The sequence below is a fragment of the Schistocerca gregaria genome, chromosome 3 (genome assembly GCF_023897955.1).
Source record: "Schistocerca gregaria isolate iqSchGreg1 chromosome 3, iqSchGreg1.2, whole genome shotgun sequence".
NCBI lineage: Eukaryota > Metazoa > Arthropoda > Insecta > Orthoptera > Acrididae > Schistocerca > Schistocerca gregaria.
This window is the reverse complement of record NC_064922.1, coordinates 367,938,779-367,957,493: the sequence shown is the minus strand read 5'-3', so window position 1 is coordinate 367,957,493 and position 18,715 is coordinate 367,938,779. Positions and strand designations below refer to the sequence as shown.

Here is an 18,715-nt window from a genome sequence, read left to right as displayed (position 1 = left end):
TACTGTATGGAACCGTATGTACTGTGTCTTATCAAAATTCAGTGAGAGTCCGTTTACAAGGAACCACTTAGTTATTTTCTGAAAGACATTATTGACAATTTCATCAGTTAATTCTTGTTTGTCAGGTGTGATTACTATACTTGTATCAACAGCAAAGAGAACTAACTTTGCCTCTAAAGTTTGCAGTGGAGGCTGATAGATCTAGGTCTTTACATATAATGCCCTTTCTCTTGTGAAGTAAATTAATTATGGCAGTCTTCTAATTTTTAGTAATGGTTTCTTCCACACACTTTCTGTAAAGAAGTTTGCAAGTCTTATAACTTTTCCTCCAGTTTTAATCAACTTTCTTTAAATGTCATCATTTTCTTCCTTCAGCCCTCAAATGACCTTGTTCATCGTACTGGGCATTTTTGTTACTTATTGTTTGTGTTTCTCATTTATCATTTAAGTTATTCAAACATTTAATGAAACCTTTGACAAAACAGCTATGATCTCTGCCACTAGCAATTCCAGTGCTAACAAGGGAAGACTCACCTGTGACAACTCCTGCAGCCTATTGATTCATATGCGGATGTTGCACTACAAATATGCTATTTGTAAATAGTGTTTAAAATTTCAAAGATGGGGCAGAGTAATTGGCGTAATGTGAGGAGGAGTTTACAAATTTAACCTTGTTTCAGTTAATTCAAATATGTAGCCTAAGTCTTAGTTCTAGAACAATTGCTTGGCTGCTTTTGATTATTTGCTTGATGAAGTAACTACAACTGCATTTCAGGGGCTGCCAATACCTGGGAAACTAAGTGAAGAAGAACTGCTTCTATCCTTATTGGGTGGTCAACCCAAAACAACACAGAAGGCAACAGAACGGGTATACAGAGAAAATCATTAAAATCATTATTAAAGCCTCTCCCTTTTTCACACACACACACACACACACACACACACACACACACACACACACACACACACACACACACACACACACACACAATTTGTTCTTTACTTTCTATAATGAAAAATGACTTTTAGGTACATGGAAAGGCTCTGTTATCATGAGCAAAAATATTGATAGTGCCACACTGTTTTGAAGAAAGTTCATGATGATAATGTGCCAATAAAAAGAGCTGTCACTATTTTATCTTTAGATGCTACTTTTAAATTTTAATATTTGCTAATGAATGTACTCCATGCTATGTGTTACACGTCACATAAGATTATTAATTTTAAAGTCTGCTGTTTATATAACATTATAATATTGGTGGATACCTAGGCCTATACTGTAAGATGACAAATCTGCATTCATATGAAGCCTCACAGAAGGGGAAAGCTCTGAGATGCATAAATTATATGAAAATGACATTAAGGTATAGAAGCAGCTATGTAATGCCTCTATAGCAGACAGTAATGACTAACTGGCATTAAAGATTGACAACATATATTGTTTATCAAAGGAGCTTCCTAATGCCTTGCCACACTCTTCAATGATGCTGAAGGAGTGAGACTAAAATAGTAGATGAGTTTTGCTATTTGTGGAGCAAAATAACTGAAAATGGCCAAGGTCTCGATGATATAGAATACGAGAATAGCAATAACAAGTAAAATATTTCAAGAAGAGAAATATATTAACTCTCCTCCCACCATGCCATTGTATTTTGTACAACACCTCACTTATTTTAAACTGCCCATCATTTCTGATCAGCTTCTGAGAACATTGACATCAGCTATCCATCACAATACTCTTCTTGTGACCTGACGTGGCCCACCACTTTGTTGTGGGTACATAAACAATTTAGTCACTGCATGCCTGGTTGTTGTATTGAATCCAATATATGAACATTGGAGGGTTGAGATAAAATATAAATTTAAGAGTTTGGAATTATTTTCTGAAGAAGGAGGTACTGAAACAAATGGGAAGAAAAAATAAATTTACAGCACAACTTGACTGAAAGAAGGGATTGGTTGATACAAAATATTCTGAAGCATCAAGAAATTGTCAGTTTGGTAATGGAGTGTAATGTGAGGAGCAAAAATTGTAGAGAGAGGACCAAGGCTTGGCTACAGAGAGAAAGTTCAAGTGAATCTATGTTGCAGCAGCTATGCAGAGATGAAGTGTCTTGTACAGCGTAGACGAACATGGAGAGCTTCACCAAACCATTCATTCAGCAACAACAACATGTGTAACAAATATGGCTGCAAGTGCTCTCAGAGTTCCAGATTTGTGCTCTGAGTCACCGCTTCTTATCTCCACCCCGATATAATATGGCATCAGGACTGTCGCCAATGAGTCCCTCAACCCCCAAAACTACAGGTTTAATATTAGTCAGTTTGTTTTCAGTTATTTTAGTAGGTAACCTTCCACACATCCCTACCCTAACACTAGTGATATTTTTACTCTGACAATAGATTTTGCAGCTTGTAAATGATGTATATACCAAGCTGAAATTTCTCCAGGCATTGTAAAGTTAAGGTTACATACTGACAGTTCAGAGCAGTTCTGTTGTAGCACACTTTGGTAAAAATGAAGTTACAATGCCACTGCATTGTCCAAATTAAAGTTTTGTCTGTAAAATAAAATCATAACTGCTCTGCTTACTATTCCAGCATACAAAGAAGATGCTTGAACATTGTAACTGCAAATTCCATATATTATCAGTGTAATAGCGTTGCAACTGCTATTATGATCCTTTTCACACTCACATCTGTGGCAGCCTGAGCTACCTTTTATCGTAACTGCTTTTATGATTTTGTTTCACTGAACAAACAAATGATTGAGGAGTGGAAGTGGAGAAGAAATATTAGAAAATAAGCTTATCAGGAGGGAAAAAGTATACATTAATTCAAGTTCTTGAATATGAAGTGCTAAATGTATGCAAAACCAAGTTTCTGCATACCTTTGGTATTACTGATCAGTGGATAAAAACAATTTTTGAGAAAACTAGTCCAGAAGGTGTAGTGAGTTAGACCAAACATCAACGAAAATCAGATGATATTATGGAAGGGACAAGTAATCTTATATATTCATTTGTTAAAGTATTAGCACACTACATTAGGAAGGATGATCTATGGCAATCCTAGATAGCACTCTCAGCATTCTAAAGATGTATAGAATGTACATTCAGAAGTGCCAAGAGGAGAGAAAGAAGCATGGATCAGCTTGGATGTATAGTTTTTTCAATAAGAATACAGTCTTGGGTTTTTCAAGCCTAAAAAAGAATGCTGAACCAGAAAATAAAACAGCTTTAGAGGAAGAAAATACAATGAATTTTGAAAAACAAAGACATGCCTCGAGCAGGAAATGATTATGACAAATTGAAGGCACATACAGACAGTACATTTCTGTGTGCTTGTTTTGATTTATAGCAGGTACTCATCGCTTCACAATGTGCAGTATTCTTGCTCTAGCACACAAAAAGCTGAGCACCTACTATGTGATTATCTACAACACAGTAATATGAAAGAGAATGTGCTTCATGTGGCATAAGGGAACTGGACATAGAGGAAGCATAGACATAGCTTGCTGGATTTACAAATTCCTAAAGCAGCAAAGTGAGAATGGCTGCCATAATGTTTCTTTCTTTTCTGACAATTGGTCAGAACTGAAACAGACTTTTTTTCATGTATCTGTACAGGGTGAGTACTCTACAAATTGCTCCAACCAACTACAAATTCCTTGAGAAGGGGTGCACCCAAAATGAAGGAGACAGCATGCACAGTATTATCAAGAGAACAAAAAAGGGCATGAATATTTATGTACCACAGCAGTGGTAGACTCTAGCAACCACAGCCAAGTAAAATGAGAAAAGGTATGTTATATGTGAGATGTTACAGAAGGTTTTTTTGTTTATTTCTTTATTTCTTTCAAAGAGGCTTTATTGAAGATCCAAAACGGAACTAAAGTTGAAAATGGTGAAAGGATCAGAGGGTCTGATATAAGAGTAATAATGGTGAGGAAAGAAGAACCATGGATGATGCCATTTAAATATGAATATGAACCAGATTACAATACCATTGATTTAATGCACAAGTTTGGAGGTCGCAGCCCAAGTGTAGAACAAGTTGTGGAAGACTTGTCATGTGTATATTCATCCTCAATGCCAATTTCAGAGGAAAAATTTTCTGATAAGATCCCCTCTGCCAGAACAACATTGTTCCAACAGTTTACCAGGAATTCTATCCCAATCTGAGGCATGGGGAAGCTTGTAACATTGAAAAGAAAGATGAATGAAGTGTTAAAATTAGTATCATCATTAAATACAACATACAGTCTTTATTTTTTTCCTGGGAACTGTTTTTATGTTGAGTTGCATTTATGTATTATCATATTCATGTGCTAAAAAGTTCTGGAAATAAGAAGTGTTTTAGGGGCATTGTTACTGCCAACAGAATTTATGAAATAAAGTAGGCACATGCTGATGTAGTACAATTCCAGTGAAATATCATTGTAAGTGACATTAATGTCAGACATCAATGCTTTTGTTAATAATACCCTCTCTCAAATAACTTCTGGAACATTTTTTTCTCTAAAGTACATAATAACATTGGAACACTAGTACATTCTAAGCAACATCTGCAGGTGTACATTTTCAGGATGATTTATGGAAAATACTGGAACTTTCAATTTGTCATACTGTTACTGTAAAGTTTAAGAAATGCTCACTACAATAGTATTGCTCCGAACCTTTGATTTTTCTCTTTGTTGTTCCACCCATACAAATAGGGTTATGTCAGCCGTATTACCCTCATGGTAATCTCCTGGTACTAAGTGGGGATGAAATTGTTCCAAGCAGTCCAGAACTGTGGTGGAACATACAACGACATACACATATACATATATTTTATGAATCAGGTATTGATGCAGTCCTGTGCAGTCATAAAAAACAATAAATTAACTTACGTAATTTATTTTCATTCACTAATGTCGTCTGGAACCGTATTCTCAGCCAAATAGAAAGGAAAATTGCATTGAATAAAAGTATGATACAGTAATAATATTCAGCAATCATCCATAGTAATCTTGTTGTCACCTATTTAAAGACTCAGGCATTTTAACTGCAGCTTTAGAGTACATACATTCTCTAATTACTTTTTTTGTGAATAATACTTCACATTTAAAAAGAAATAACAGAATTCATAATTATGACATTTTAATCCATTCCCTTAAAAGTAACTGTGATACTAGTAGGAGTGAATTATGGTCCAACAAAATTTTTGAACATTTGCTCAGTGATTTAAAATGACTGATGGATTTACTGTCTGCCAACCTTAAAAGCATGTTTATAATTATAGTTGTCTTGGCAACTCCATGTACACCAAAAGAACCTACTTTCTCTCTTAATCCAATTCTTATTTACTTCTTGATGCCTAGGGTATGAGAAATGTAAATCTTTGCCTATTCGTGGATATTGCCTTTCTCGCTGACAGTCTTCTGTCCTGGATTTCTTGGAGTGCCTACTTTGCTCCATTGTTACATATCCCTGGCTGTCCTCATTCATTCTTGCCTTCTTCCCTTACACACTTCATTGATCTTGGTAGGCAACCTTCCAACATTTGCTAGACATTTCCAAGTGACTTCAGCTGTTGATCTTGGAGCAGAGGATTTCATTTAAATTTTTCTAACTGGATGTACTTTGATTCATGCCTTTCTTAGCCTATTTTTCTATTTTTTGAAAGAAGCTCATTTCAGCTGCTTGGATACAACCTTTTATTCCCGTACTTACTATCCAAGGTTTATAGCCGTAGGTCAATGTCATTATATCTGTGTGTAGCTAGCTTTGTCTATTTTGATATCTCTCTATTGCTGAGCTAATTCATTATGATTTAAACAGAAAGTCTGCTGCCCCAATCCTTTCTCTAATTTCCTTTTATATCTTCCCATTTCTATCTAAAGTGTGCATCTTTGTACTGTAAAACAATTACATTCTTAATAGCTGTCAGATAATTAAGTAATTTTTTATGCAAATGTGTAGCTTGCACGTGTATAAAAATTAATTACTCTAACATATTTTAAGAACCGCAGTTGTGCGATATACAAATGATCTCTGGAATATGTAACACCTCCATCATGATGAACTCTTTGGAATATTATATGAATAAATGAATACCTCGTTCAGTATCACTGAGCATGCTCATTTAAACTGATGTTTACAGAACACAATATGTTTGTACACATTTAAACATGTATGTATAGGAGAATTTAGCAGGAAATTCCTAAGGACATGTTCATAAAAATTGCAGGTAAATTCCACCCGTACAAAGCTTTCTGATGAGGAGATCCTTGCTGCATTGTTAAGTGGACAATCAAAAGGATCTACAAGAACGGTGGCAACCACACAGGTATTTAACCCTTCCATCTTGCGGGTGTCCCATTTACTATATTGATTTTAAGTAAAGTGTCTTATGACTCCTATCTATGTAAAGCTTGACAAATTATTTTCTATTTCTAAAAGTGTAGTTCTACCAGTACTCTATGCAACCACAGTTCAAAATAACTGCCACCTAATATGCCACATTAACAGAGTCCGCAATATACAAATTTTCTAGCTTTAGCTAACGAACCAATGTAAGTGTTTGTTTCTTATAAAATGCTACGTCCCATTGCTGAGTACTGTGTTGCACTATACTACGTGCATCTTAAATAGACCATTCACCTGTGCACAACGCTCATTGCACTAGATTCATTGAGGGCACTGATACATCATTGTATTCATGTGCTTTTTATTTTACGAAACAGGTTTTTATGCACATCATCTTTCCAAATTGGGCTTTGCCAATACCAACAACTGAAAATTGGTTATATTTTTTACATTTAAATGCAGAAAATGAAGCAATTTCAAACTATCTGTGATAAAATAGTTCATCTGGATACAATTTTCTGTGAAATACTGTCTTAAGTAATTTCACATTTTTGCATTTTGAGGTAGAATTTGCATCTATATTGCATTTATCACAAAATGCAAATTTTTCCGTTCACTACAATTAAGTTGCTGTTAGTACTGAGTAAAAGTTTGTATATCCTGATTGCAATTGGTTCCACTGAATTTCCTTACTGCTGATATTGGTAACTGCTGTTGTTGGATAGAACTGGACACTAATTTCTGCAGGTTCCACAAGCAACTTACATTCAATTTGTCTACTGTATTTTCAATACTGTCACTGGACCACACACAAAACCTAACATGTTAACAAGGGTAAGCTGCCTTATGAAAAGTACTACTATACCTATCTGTACATGAGACATTCAGAATTTTCTATGCGATATATAAAATATGTAAAAAAAATGAAATTTACAAATTATGCCTCTAGAAATCTCCCTAGAAATAGTTGAATTACAGTTTACTAAACAGTGATGAGTTGTAATTCTTTTATATTCTGTTCTTGATGTAAAATGTATGTACTTCTCATTTTGAAATGTCTGGTTAATGAACTTTATTGTTTCGAAAGAAAGAATGCATGGAATATTTTTTTCAACAAAATGACCTGCACACACATCAAAAAAAGTTTTGCATCACCTTGGTTCTGAGACTTTCGGAATCTGTACAGAAAACTGGAATAGAGATCATCATAAACATCATTGCTGCCCTTTTTATTGCTAATGAAAACCACACATTGCATACGACTGACAAACTTATTTTGCACTCAATCAGTGCATTATGGGCATGGTGCTCTGATCAAAACTTTATTTGCTAAGTCCCATCGACAACCCCTACAAGCCTATAATAGGGATTGTGAAATACACTGCATGTCCATTAATATACTATCATAGTTTGATCTGAAACTGAACTGAAAGCTGACTCAAAACCTATGAACTCCAGACAAAGTGGTAATTCATGTTCATAGGCCACTCTACAATTTATTTTCAGAACTTGAAAATGATTCAATGTACTATTTACATTTCAGCAGCCTACATGTTCTTTTGCTTCATTAAAACCCAGTGCTTTTTCTGTGTCACTGGTAATGATTTGAGTGAGTATGTTGTAAGATTAGATTAGATTCGATTCGATTAATACTAGTTTCATGGAACATGAATACGATATTTTGTAATGATGTGAAACAAGTCAAATTTTCCAATACATGACATAATTAAGTTAATTTAACAACATAATTAAGTTAATATAACAAGTTCTGGAAATAAGAAATGTTGTAGAGGCATTGTTACTGCCAACAGAATTTATGAAATAAAGTTATTCACATTTGTAGGCACATGCTGATGTATTACAGTTTCAGTGAAATATCATTGTGACATTAATGTCAGACATCAATGCTTTTGTTAATAATGCCCTTTCTCAAATAACTTCTGGAACATTTTTTGCTCTAAAGTACATAATAACATTGGAACACTAGTACATTCTAAGCAACATCTGCAGGTGTACATTTTCAGGATGATTTATGGAAAATACTGGAACTTTCAATTTGTCATACCGTTACTGTAAAGTTTAAGAAATGCTCACTACAATAGTATTGCTCTGAACCTTTGATTTTTCTCTTTGTTGTTCCACCCTTACAAATAGGGTTATGTCAGCCGTATCACCCTCATGGTAATCTCCTGGTACTAAGTGGGGATGAAATTGTTCCAAGCAGTCCAGAACTGTGGTGGAACATACAACGACATACACATATATATATATATATATATATATTATGAATTAGGTATTGATGCAGTCCTGTGCAGTCATAAAAAACAATAAATTAACATACGTAATGTATTTTCATTCACTAATGTCGCATGGAACCGTATTCTCAGCCAAATAGAAAGGAAATTTTCATTGAATAAAAGTATGATACAGTAATAATATTCAGCACTCATCCATAGTAATCTTGTTGTCACCTATTTAAAGACTCAGGCATTTTAACTGCAGCTTTAGAGTACATACATTCTCTAATTACTTTTTTTGTGAATAATACTTCACATTTAAAAAGAAATAACAGAATTCATAATTATGACATTTTAATCCATTCCCTTAAAAGTAACTGTGATACTAGTGGGAGTGAATTATGGTCCAACAAAATTTTTGAACATTTGCTCAGTGATTTAAAATGACTGATGGATTTACTGTCTGCCAACCTTAAAAGCATGTTTATAATTATAGTTATTTTGGCAACTCCATGTACACAAAAAGAACATACTTTCTTTCTTAATTCAATTTTTATTTACTTCTTGATGCCTAGGGTATGAGAAATGTAAATCTTTGCCTATTCGTGGATATTGCCTTTCTCGCTGACAGTCTTCTGTCCTGGATTTCCTGGAGTGCCTAGTTTGCTCCATTTTTACGTATCCCTGGCTGTCCTCATCCATTCTTTCCTTCTTCCCCTACACGCGTCATTGATCTTGGTAGGCAACCTTTCAACATTTGCTAGACATTTCCAAGTGACTTCAGCTGTTGATCTTGGAGCAGAGGATTTCATTTAAATTTTTCTAACTGGATGTACTTTGATTCACCATTCTTAGCCTATTTTACTATTTTTGGAAAGAAGCTCATTTCTGCTGCTTGGATACAACCTTTTATTCCCGTGCTTACTATCCAAGATTTATAGCCGTAGGTCAATGTCAATATATCTGTGTGTAGCTAGCTTTGTCTATTTTGATATCTCTCTATTGCTGAGCTAATTCATTATGATTTAAACAGAAAGTCTGCTGCCCCAATCCTTTCTCTAATTTCCTTTTATATCTTCCCATTTCTATCTAAAGTGTGCATCTTTGTACTGTAAAACAATTACATTCTTAATAGCTATCAGATAATTAAGTAATTTTTTATGCAAATGTGTAGCTTGCACGTGTATAAAAATTAATTACTCTAACATATTTTAAGAACCGCAGTTGTGCGATATACAAATGATCTCTGGAATATGTAACACCTCCATCATGATGAACTCTTTGGAATATTATATGAATAAATGAATACCTCGTTCAGTATCACTGAGCATGCTCATTTAAACTGATGTTTACAGAACGCAATATGTTTGTACACATTTAAACATGTATGTATAGGAGAATTTAGCAGGAAATTCCTAATGACATGTTCATAAAAATTGCAGGTAAATTCCACCCGTACAAAGCTTTCTGATGAGGAGATCCTTGCTGCATTGTTAAGTGGACAATCAAAAGGATCTACAAGAACGGTGGCAACCACACAGGTATTTAACCCTTACATCTTGCGGGTGTCCCATTTACTGTATTGATTTTAAGTAAAGTGTCTTATGACTCCTATCTATGTAAAGCTTGACAAATTATTTTCTATTTCTAAAAGTGTAGTTCTACCAGTACTCTATGCAACCACAGTTCAAAATAACTGCCACCTAATATGCCACATTAAAAGTGTCCGCAATATACAAATTTTTTAGCTTTAGCTAATGAACAGATGTAAGTGTTTGTTTCTTATAAAATGCTACGTCCCATTGCTGAGTACTGTGTTGCACTATACTACGTGCATCTTAAATAGACCATTCACACGTGCACAACTCTCATTGCACTAGATTCATTGAGGGCACTGATACATCATTGTATTCATGTGCTTTTTATTTTACGAAACAGGTTTTTATGCACATCATCTTTCCAAATTGGGCTTTGCCAATACCAACAACTGAAAATTGGTTATATTTTTTACATTTAAATGCAGAAAATGAAGCAATTTCAAACTATCTGTGATAAAATAGTTCATCTGGATACAATTTTCTGTGAAATACTGTCTTAAGTAATTTCACATTTTTGCATTTTGAGGTAGAATTTGCATCTATATTGCATTTATCACAAAATGCAAATTTTTCCGTTCACTACAATTAAGTTGCTGTTAGTACTGAGTAAAAGTTTGTATATCCTGATTGCAATTGGTTCCACTGAATTTCCTTACTGCTGATATTGGTAACTGCTGTTGTTGGATAGAACTGGACACTAATTTCTGCAGGTTCCACAAGCAACTTACATTCAATTTGTCTACTGGTCTACTGTATTTTCAATACTGTCACTGGACCACACACAAAACCTAACATGTTAACAAGGGTAAGCTGCCTTATGGAAAGTACTACTATACCTATCTGTACATGAGACATTCAGAATTTTCTATGCGATATATAAAATATGTAAAAAAAATGAAATTTACAAATTATGCCTCTAGAAATCTCCCTAGAAATAGTTGAATTACAGTTTACTAAACAGTGATGAGTTGTAATTCTTTTATATTCTGTTCTTGATGTAAAATGTATGTACTTCTCATTTTGAAATGTCTGGTTAATGAACTTTATTGTTTCGAAAGAAAGAATGCATGGAATATTTTTTTCAACAAAATGACCTGCACACACATCAAAAAAAGTTTTGCATCACCTTGGTTCTGAGACTTTCGGAATCTGTACAGAAAACTGGAATAGAGATCATCATAAACATCATTGCTGCCCTTTTTATTGCTAATGAAAACCACACATTGCACACGATTGACAAACTTATTTTGCACTCAATCAGTGCATTATGGGCATGGTGCTCTGATCAAAACTTTATTTGCTAAGTCCCGTCGACAACCCCTACAAACCTATAATAGGGATTGTGAAATACACTGCATGTCCATTAATATACTATCATAGTTTGATCTGAAACTGAACTGAAGCTGAATCAAAATCTATGAACTCCAGACAAAGTGGTATTTCATGTTCATAGGCCACTCTACAATTTGTTTTCAGAACTTGAAAATGTTTCAAAGTACTATTTACATTTCAGCAGCCTACATGTTCTTTTGCTTCATTAAAACCCAGTGCTTTTTCTGTGTCACTGGTAATGATTTGAGTGAGCATGTTGTAAGATGAGATTAGATTCGATTCGATTAATACTAGTTCCATGGAACATGAGTACGATATTTTGTAATGATGTGAAACAAGTCAAATTTTCTAATACATGACATAATTAAGTTAATTTAACAACATAATTAAGTTAATATAACAAGTTCTGGAAATAAGAAATGTTGTAGAGGCATTGTTACTGCCAACAGAATTTATGAAACAAAGTTATTCACATTTGTAGGCACATGCTGATGTATTACAATTTCAGTGAAATATCATTGTAAGTGACATTAATGTCAGACATCAATGCTTTTGTTAATAATGCCCTTTCTCAAATAACTTTTGGAACATTTTTTGCTCTAAAGTACATAATAACATTGGAACACTAGTACATTCTAAGCAACATCTGCAGGAGTACATTTTCAGGATGATTTATGGAAAATACTGGAACTTTCAATTTGTCATACCGTTACTGTAAAGTTTAAGAAATGCTCGCTACAATAGTATTACTCTGAACCTTTGATTTTTCTCTTTGTTGTTCCACCCTTACAAATAGGGTTATGTCAGCTGTATCACCCTCATGGTAATCTCCTGGTACTAAGTGGGGATGAAATTGATCCAAGCAGTCCAGAACTGTGGTGGAACATACAACGACATACACATATATATATATATATATATTTTATGAATTAGGTATTGATGCAGTCCTGTGCAGTCATAAAAAACAATAAATTAACATATGTAATGTATTTTCATTCACTAATGTCGCATGGAACCGTTTCTCAGCCAAATAGAAAGGAAATTTTCATTGAATAAAAGTATGATACAGTAATAATATTCAGCACTCATCCATAGTAATCTTGTTGTCACCTATTTAAAGACTCAGGCATTTTAACTGCAGCTTTAGAGTACATACATTCTTTAATTACTTTTTTGTGAATAATACTTCACATTTAAAAAGAAATAACAGAATTCATAATTATGACATTTTAATCCATTCCCTTAAAAGTAACTGTGATACTAGTAGGAGTGAATTATGGTCCAACAAAATTTTTGAACATTTGCTCAGTGATTTAAAATGACTGATGGATTTACTGTCTGCCAACCTTAAAAGCATGTTTATAATTGTAGTTGTCTTGGCAACTCCATGTGCACCAAAAGAACCTACTTTCTCTCATAATCCAATTCTTATTTACTTCTTGATGCCTAGGGTATGAGAAATGTAAATCTTTGCCTATTCGTGGATATTGCCTTTCTCGCTGACAGTCTTCTGTCCTGGATTTCTTGGAGTGCCTACTTTGCTCCATTTTTATGTATCCCTGGCTGTCCTCATTCATTCTTGCCTTCTTCCCTTACACACTGCATTGATCTTGGTAGGCAACCTTCCAACATTTGCTAGACATTTCCAAGTGACTTCAGCTGTTGATCTTGGAGCAGAGGATTTCATTTAAATTTTTCTAACTGGATGTACTTTGATTCACCTTTCTTAGCCTATTTTACTATTTTTGGAAAGAAGCTCATTTCTGCTGCTTGGATACAACCTTTTATTCCCGTACTTACTATCCAAGGTTTATAGCCGTAGGTCAATGTCATTATATCTGTGTGTAGCTAGCTTTGTCTATTTTGATATCTCTCTATTGCTGAGCTAATTCATTATGATTTAAACAGAAAGTCTGCTGCCCCAATCCTTTCTCTAATTTCCTTTTATATCTTCCCATTTCTATCTAAAGTGTGCATCTTTGTACTGTAAAACAATTACATTCTTAATAGCTGTCAGATAATTAAGTAATTTTTTATGCAAATGTGTAGCTTGCACGTGTATGAAAATTAATTACTCTAACATATTTTAAGAACCGCAGTTGTGCGATATACAAATGATCTCTGGAATATGTAACACCTCCATCATGATGAACTCTTTGGAATATTATATGAATAAATGAATACCTCGTTCAGTATCACTGAGCATGCTCATTTAAACTGATGTTTACAGAACACAATATGTTTGTACACATTTAAACATGTATGTATAGGAGAATTTAGCAGGAAATTCCTAATGACATGTTCATAAAAATTGCAGGTAAATTCCACCCGTACAAAGCTTTCTGATGAGGAGATCCTTGCTGCATTGTTAAGTGGACAATCAAAAGGATCTACAAGAACGGTGGCAACCACACAGGTATTTAACCCTTACATCTTGCGGGTGTCCCATTTACTATATTGATTTTAAGTAAAGTGTCTTATGACTCCTATCTATGTAAAGCTTGACAAATTATTTTCTATTTCTAAAAGTGTAGTTCTACCAGTACTCTATGCAACCACAGTTCAAAATAACTGCCACCTAATATGCCACATTAAAAGTGTCCGCAATATACAAATTTTCTAGCTTTAGCTAATGAACAAATGTAAGTGTTTGTTTCTTATAAAATGCTACGTCCCATTGCTGAGTACTGTGTTGCACTATACTACGTGCATCTTAAATAGACCATTCACACGTGCACAACTCTCATTGCACTAGATTCATTGAGGGCACTGATACATCATTGTATTCATGTGCTTTTTATTTTACGAAACAGGTTTTTATGCACATCATCTTTCCAAATTGGGCTTTGCCAATACCAACAACTGAAAACTGGTTATATTTTTTACATTTAAATGCAGAAAATGAAGCAATTTCAAACTATCTGTGATAAAATAGTTCATCTGGATACAATTTTCTGTGAAATACTGTCTTAAGTAATTTCACATTTTTGCATTTTGAGGTAGAATTTGCATCTATATTGCATTTATCACAAAATGCAAATTTTTCCGTTCACTACAATTAAGTTGCTGTTAGTACTGAGTAAAAGTTTGTATATCCTGATTGCAATTGGTTCCACTGAATTTCCTTACTGCTGATATTGGTAACTGCTGTTGTTGGATAGAACTGGACACTAATTTCTGCAGGTTCCACAAGCAACTTGCATTCAATTTGTCTACTGGTCTACTGTATTTTCAATACTGTCACTGGACCACACACAAAACCTAACATGTTAACAAGGGTAAGCTGCCTTATGGAAAGTACTACTATACCTATCTGTACATGAGACATTCAGAATTTTCTATGTGATATATAAAATATGTAAAAAAAATGAAATTTACAAATTATGCCTCTAGAAATCTCCCTAGAAATAGTTGAATTACAGTTTACTAAACAGTGATGAGTTGTAATTCTTTTATATTCTGTTCTTGATGTAAAATGTATGTACTTCTCATTTTGAAATGTCTGGTTAATGAACTTTATTGTTTCAAAAGAAAGAACGCATGGAATATTTTTTTCAATAAAATGACCTGCACACACATCAAAAAAAGTTTTGCATCACCTTGGTTTTTAGACTATCGGAATTTCTAATGAAAACCAGACATTGCATGTTGCACCAGCCCCTACAGCGAGACCTTCAGAGGAGGTGGGCCAGACTGCTGAACACACCGGTACCTCTAATACCCAGTAGCATGTCCTCTTGCATTGACACATGCCTGTATTCATTGTTGAATATTATCCGTATGTTCATCAAGGCACTGCTGGTCCAGATTGTCCCACTCTTCAACTGCAATTTGGCGTAGATGCCTCGTAATGGTTGGTGGGTCACATCATCCATATACAACCCTTTCCTAGGCATGATTGATATGATTCATGTCTGGAAAACATGCTGGCCACTCTAGTTGAGTACTGTCGTTATCCTGAAGGCAGTCATTCACAAAATGCGTATGATGGAAGTGCGAATTATCGTCCATGAAGACGAATGCTCACCAGTATGCTGCCAATATGGTTGCACTATCAGTCGGAGGATGGCATTCATGAATTGTACTGCCGATACGGTGCCTTCCATGCCCACCAGCAGTGTACATCAGCCCCACATAATGCCACCCCAAAACAGCAGGGAACCTCCACCTTTCTGCACTCACTGGACCATGTGTTTAAGGCGTTCACCCTGACCAGGTTGCCACCAAACACATGTCCGATGCTTGTCTGGTTGAAGGCATAAGCAGCACTCATCAGTGAAGAGAACGTAATGCCAATCCTGAGTGGTACATTTGACATGTTGTTAGGCCCATCTATACCATGCTGCATGGTGTCGTGGTTGGAAAGATGGACCTCGCCATGGGTGTTGGGAGTCAAGTTGCACATCATGTAGCCTATTGCACACAGTTTGAGTTGTAACAGACATCCTGTGGCTGCTCGAAAAGCATTATTCAACATGGTGGCGTTGCTGTCAGTGTTCCTCCCTACCATAATCCATAGGTAGCGGTCATCCACTGCAGTAGTAGCCCTTGGGCAGCCTGAGCGAGGCATGTCATTGACAGTTCTTGTTTCTCTGTATCTCCTCCATGTCTGAATAAGATCACTTTGGTTCACTCTGAGACCCCTGGACAGTCCCCTTGTTGAGAGTCCTTCCTGGCACAAAGTAACAATACAGATGTGATCAAACCACGGTATTGACCATCTAGGCATGGTTGAATTACAGACAACATGAGCTGTGTACCTCCTTCCTGGTGGATGACAGGAAGTGATCGGCTGTCAGACCCGCTCTGTCTAATAGGTGCTGTTGATGCGTGGTTGTTTATATCTTTGGGTGGGTTTAGTGATGTCTCTGAACACTCAGAGGGACTGTGTTTGTGATACAATATCCACAGTCAATCTTCAGGAGTTCTGGGAACTGGGGTGATGCAAATCATTTTTTTGATGTGTGTATTTACATTCGTATGATTTAAGTATAGTGTCATTTACATGCTTAGTGATAACACTGGATTGTTGCAGGCTTAGTTCCTTTCTTTGTTCATTTCCTTAAGTTTCTAAAGATTATTTAAGTAATTTACTTATTTCTTGCAGTTTTTTTTAAGATGACACATTTTGCTATTTGAAAGATACATAAATGTCACTTTTTTAGAGAACATCCACAAAATCTAGAAGACTGTTGACAGATGAACAGATCATTGCTGGGTTGCTATCAGGCTCAACCCCAGCAAGTCCAGCAGACCAGGCTCGCTTAGCTGTAAGTTCAAAAATGTTTATTACAGTTATAATTTCTTCTGGTAAATGCAATACAGTATTATAGATGTTATTTTTGAGATAGTATCGTTAACTATAAATACTGACGTACTGTTAACCATAAGGAGTACTGATCAATATAAAGCATCTCAAGGGAGTAGGATGTTGGAATGTCCTGTTGGCATTATGAGTCTCTTATAGTGTATTAATAGAGTTGAGTAAAGTAAGAAAATCAGGTGTTTTAGAGAAACATGCGTAATATTTCTATAAAGTTGGTTTCAAATCATCATTGTTTTTCACTCACACAGCGAACTGCAGCATTGCACTTGGCAGTAAATGGTAAATGTGATGGTGGCTTTTGGAAATGGAATGTTGGGTCATGCTGGAAAATTGTGGCATTAGCTTGGAGAAATGTAGAGCTATTTGAATAGTAAATTGCCACTTTGGCAGAATGCAAAATTGTGCCTTAGGGGTGAGACTAGGATGTTTAGTCTAATCTTTCCTCCTTATTTCCGTACTTACCATTCTTCAGTCTGATTCAGAGAGAAGCTAATTCTCATTGATACTTCTCAAAACTGTATGAAAAAAACTTTCTCTTGTGTGTCCTACATAGATATTCTGCACCTTCACTTATTTCTTCTTGTGAATCAGAATGTGTTACTCATAATCACTGTGCTTGATTGTGTGTGTGCTTTCTTTTTCACTTGTTTTTCCATAGATTTTTGTTCAAAGTGACTTAGTATAATTGAATGGCATCAGGGTGGAGTGTGTGATGTATCGCTACAGTTCATTATACTTACTTGAAATATTTCATGATTGTTCAACATTTGTTTCAACTGTCTGGTGAGAAGGTATCTGAATAACCAATAACATCAGCAGTGAACAATTTGAAAATATTACCCTATCCACCTGACAGGTGTTACTTTAGACTGTGCACAAAATGTTTACACTTACCGATGCATTACTCAAATTACTGAGAGACATGTGGTGCATTGTTTTTCATTGCATTCTTCACAGATGGAATATGGAAAGAATTACTGCTAATGTATGTGGAAGATCTTTCCATGTACATAGAATGTACTGCGAAAGGTAACCATAAGGAAGGTGAAAAGGATTGAACTGTACTCTAGTGACAAAAGATGTTAATGTTATTCACAAAGAAGCAGCTCATTAAACTTCCAGTATAAATTTTCATAAAACTATTTAAGTCTTTCTTTGATCTTCTGACAGCTCAAATTATTCAAAATTTTTATAACATTATTATCAACAATATCTGATCATTAAATAGAACCATGCTACTTTCTTACAAACAACTGCATATTGCCCTTTCCAGCTCTGATAACTACACACTTTTCATCCATTCATCATAGTTATGAAGGTACTGTTATATTTAAGTAACAGCATACAGGCTTGGCAAAGGAAGGGAACAAATATATGCAAGTAACAAAAAACCTTTATGTTAAGATTATTTATTCCTGACTAGCTAACAGTTTCATTATATGAAACTTCCTGGCAGATTAAAACTGTGTTCCAGACTGAGACTCGAACTCGGGACCTTTGCCTTTCGAGGGCAAGTGCTCTACCAACTGAGCTACCCCAGCACGACTCACACCCCGTCCTCACAGCTTTACTTCCGCTGGTCTGGCACACAGTTTTAATCTGCCAGGAAGTTTCATATCAGTGCACAGTCCGCTGCAGAGTGAAAATCTCATTCAGTTTCATTACATACTCGAACACCAACATATAAGCAATTTTTGTTGCTTCGATGATAGAAGAGACATGGATCAGCCCTACTGTTTTCAAATCCAATAATGTGGTGCCTGCTTGAGACCACACAGACATGTCCAGTATCACCTTCAAAACCTTCAGCTGTTCCATGTATACATCTTCTTCGAGGATACCATTGAGAAAAGCTGTTTTGATGTCAAA

At 35.2% G+C, this 18,715-nt stretch overlaps 1 protein-coding gene across 11 annotated transcripts in view; it reads left to right on the top strand.

Annotated features, from left to right (window-relative positions):
* The window catches only part of LOC126354916 (mucin-17-like), a 518,430-nt gene that overhangs the window by 454,769 nt on the left and 44,946 nt on the right, over positions 1 to 18,715 (top strand). For 6 of the 11 annotated variants that reach the window (XM_050004997.1, XM_050004993.1, XM_050004988.1 and 3 more), the window contains 5 exons: positions 776 to 868; positions 6,235 to 6,333; positions 10,033 to 10,131; positions 13,838 to 13,936; positions 16,686 to 16,790. In XM_050004997.1, the coding sequence (XP_049860954.1) occupies positions 776 to 868; positions 6,235 to 6,333; positions 10,033 to 10,131; positions 13,838 to 13,936; positions 16,686 to 16,790 (495 nt within the window). The remainder of the gene's footprint in view (positions 1 to 775; positions 869 to 6,234; positions 6,334 to 10,032; positions 10,132 to 13,837; positions 13,937 to 16,685; positions 16,791 to 18,715) is intronic. The other 5 variants (XM_050004992.1, XM_050004991.1, XM_050004989.1 and 2 more) reach the window with 5 other exon arrangements.